Source organism: Cyprinodon variegatus, unplaced genomic scaffold (genome assembly GCF_000732505.1).
Source record: "Cyprinodon variegatus isolate N-32 unplaced genomic scaffold, C_variegatus-1.0 Scaffold11, whole genome shotgun sequence".
Taxonomy (NCBI): Eukaryota; Metazoa; Chordata; class Actinopteri; order Cyprinodontiformes; family Cyprinodontidae; genus Cyprinodon; species Cyprinodon variegatus.
In genome coordinates, this window is record NW_015150464.1 from 2088890 (window position 1) to 2092412 (window position 3523).

The following is a 3523-nucleotide window of genomic DNA, read 5'->3' on the forward strand; positions in this document are numbered from 1 at the left end:
TTAAAAATATATATCTTTAATGGCTTTCTTCTTACTATTATCTGGAATGTAGTTCCTCCTTCTGACTGTTTTATTCTCTCATTTCTGTATTTGTATTTGAATTTTTTCTGTTCTTTTTCTAGTGTGATGGTTAATATCAGCTACTTTGTTTGTAAAGCACTTTGTGCAGCCAGAGTTGTTCAACCTATTCTCATTATGAGTTCGTATGAAATCGTACGAAAAGTTATGCACCATAATTTCGTACGTTTTGGATGTTTTTTTGTCGTATGCAAATGCGCATCTGACGCACCATTTACGAATCTAGAATATAAATTACAATTAGCCCTAACCCTGACCCTAAGATATAAAACAGCAAGCAACGTAGTTAGAGACATGAGTCTGCCAGCGCATGCGCACTGATGTGGTTTTTTGAGGAAAAACGTCCAAAACGTACTAAATAGTGTGCATAACTGTTCGTACGATTTCATACGCACTGATAATGAGAATATGTTGAGTTGTTAGAAATGTGCTATTTAAGAAAAAAAGAAACGTGTCCCCGCACCATGAAGCTGCCCCCACCGTGTTTTATGCAGGGATTTTGTAGTCAGGGTGTTTGTTTGCTGCCACATGTTGAAAGCAATTATTTAGGCTGAGTAGTTAAAAATCATTATGTTGTTAAACTTCATGTCAACAAATGAGTTAGAATATTCTTAATTATTGAGTTCATTTCACTCAAACCTTTATAATAATCTGAATTATTTGTGTATTGATTAAGCATAACTTTGAAATCTTAATAAAGAACAACTTAACTGTAAAATGGAAGTAATGCAACCATCGGTTAAATAGTTGAAAATGGATTTAATTGAGACCGTTTAGTGTCTCCAAGGTATGAGGATAACAAATATTAACAAGATGATCAGTGTATTCTCATTATCAGTTCGTATGAAATCGTACGAAAAGTTATGCACGGTAATTTCGTACGTTTTTGACGTTTTTTTCGTCGTATTTCGTCGTATTTGTACGTCTTGCCTCGAGACAAGATATCCTTGCGCATGCGCATCTTACGCACCATTCAGTAACATAGAATTTAACATACAATTAACCCTAACCCTGACCCTAACCCTAACCCTAAGATACAAAACAGCAAGCAACCTGTTTTTCCCAGTTTTACGTCCGTCCGCGATCGGCTTTTTTCGTCTGTCTGGCTGCGCACTGATCTGTTTTTTCGAGAAAAAACGTCAAAAACGTACGAAATACTGTGCATAACTTTTCGTACGATTTCATACGAACTGATGAGAATATGTTGAGATGATTCTCTCAGGTAATACGAGGAAATAAACATTATGCTAATTGATGTCAGTATAATACTGAGTGTCTTAGTGTGCGTTAGTGTTTATAATTTGGATTCAAGAAGCAACTGAACATTAAACTTGAACTCGAAACTTGAAAATGTTTCAGTTCATATAAGTTAAAATGTTAAATGGTAGTATGTGGAGTTTTTTATTTAGCATAATGATACGTTTTGATTAGACGGAAATCTACATGAAGAAGTACAACGTAATTTCTAATAAACTTTTTGAGGAAACTGTCTTTATTTTTTTAAATTCCTCTTACTTTTTGGGGTTTACAGAACGTCTCATTAGTAAGTCGAAAGGTAGAAATGGAGATTCTCATGGTTCTCATCTAACTGTTGGGTCTAATGCCAGTTTTTAATAGAGGCAAGAAATGTTGAATAAATGCCTGATAGACGTCCTGTTGACACTCTCTCTCCCCTGAGCTGTGGTTCTCTGCAGCTCCTCCAGAGTTACCATTCCCAATTAATTTAGGTGGATTACAATTTCTCTTTGTTTATTTAAAGCTTGGACTGTTATTGCAGAACCAGACTCTGCTTTAATCTGTATTTCTTGAAGATCTATTTATGTTATTTTTACACCAATGTTCTTAAAAAAACACCAACAAAGAAACTATGAAGCCTTAAATTAACAGCTGAGTTCATCCAGGAAATGAACGACTTATTTGCATTCTGAAAGCAACTGGTAAAACTTGATTTTATTTAAGAACATCACAGTAAATGGCAGTAAATGAAAAATGTTCAGCACAGATTCCAGATTTGTATTTTAAAAAGAAAAAAAAAGTGTTTTCATTCTCCAAATAAGCCCTCCTTTCTGTGAAATCCCAGTAAAAGGTTTAGGGTTTATAATAAAACAAAATGTGGTAACCTTCATCCTTCTATAAATCCTCCAGCGAAATTTCTTTTCTGCCAATCTTAAATTTGGGCCCAAATAATAAAAGTTTTTATCTTTGCCTTGTCAGGCTAAAGATTGGATGTCATGCTTTTCATTTTTTTATGATATGCCTTCAAGCACAAGGATCTGACTTTTCTGCAGGTGTAAATTTGTAATAAAAAATCATAGACTATTTCTGCTCTAACTATAACTTAGTTATAAGCAAAGACCATGCTCACTCAAACTCTGAACACAGATAAATCTGCTTCTTTGAAAAATATTCTCGGATGAGGCTGATTTCCTCCTCAATTTTACACATCATTTCCTGCACATCCTGAAGCATTACGCTCCTTCTAAAGCATTGGTGCTGTCTTTCTTTTTGCAGAGTGTTTACCTTAAAGATCTGAAATCACAGAGGATGTCGGACAAGGAAGAAATGGCCTTAGATAGCGGTCTTAACGTCACGCTAACGCTGAGGCTGCTGATGCACGGAAAGGTAATCAGCAGATGTGCAGATCTTCAGGACTGTGTTTTTCCTGTAATGACCCATCTGGTTGTAACGGCTTCTGAAATGATTAAATCCTGCTGTAAAACTGAGAGCATGCTGCCTCTTGTTCACTTGTTCCTATATTTTCTCTTACAGGAAGTGGGGAGCATAATTGGAAAGGTAGATTTTATTAACTGTAACTTTTTGCAGTTATTGTCTCATTGCATTTGCCTCATAAAACCCATTTTTGTTTATTGGAATGATTTCAGAAAGGAGAGACGGTAAAGAAGATGAGGGAGGAGGTGAGGTGTCTTTACTGCATGGTGGCGAGCGGCGCTTCCGTAATCCAGGCTGAATACTTGGAACAAAAGAAAGCTTGAATAATTAACGGTGTGGTGTGTTTATAGAGTGGGGCTCGCATCAACATATCGGAGGGATCATCTCCTGAGAGAATTGTGACAATCACAGGACCTACAGAGGGAATCTACAGAGCCTTCTCCATGATTGCACAGAAGTTTGAGGAGGTAGAGAATCGGATTAGTGACCAATTTGCAGCTACTTTGATCCTCGATGATTTATTTGATCTAAGATAACTGAATTTTGACCAAAACAGTGCAAAAAGACACATTAGACTCCACTCTGTCATTCTTTGTTACATAAGCATGAAAAAGGTTTTCCAGAAATCCAGTTCACCCATAATTAAAGAACAGGATGCATTTACATTTCTGTATTTGCCTCTATCAGTCGCTCACATTGCTGAGGTGGAAGTTTGACCTGAGACAGGTGTGCTTCACTTCTTGATCAATTCAGTTTGGACCAAACTCAGACAAAG

General features: G+C 36.4%; 1 protein-coding gene across 1 annotated transcript in view; it reads left to right on the forward strand.

The window, feature by feature from the left end:
• LOC107088113 (poly(rC)-binding protein 3-like) overlaps positions 1–3523 on the forward strand; it is a 28833-nt gene that overhangs the window by 6967 nt on the left and 18343 nt on the right. The window contains exons 2-5 of the mRNA XM_015380065.1: positions 2590–2700; positions 2848–2871; positions 2961–2993; positions 3099–3215. Coding sequence (XP_015235551.1) covers positions 2623–2700; positions 2848–2871; positions 2961–2993; positions 3099–3215 — 252 coding nt within the window. The 5' untranslated portion in view covers positions 2590–2622. The remainder of the gene's footprint in view (positions 1–2589; positions 2701–2847; positions 2872–2960; positions 2994–3098; positions 3216–3523) is intronic.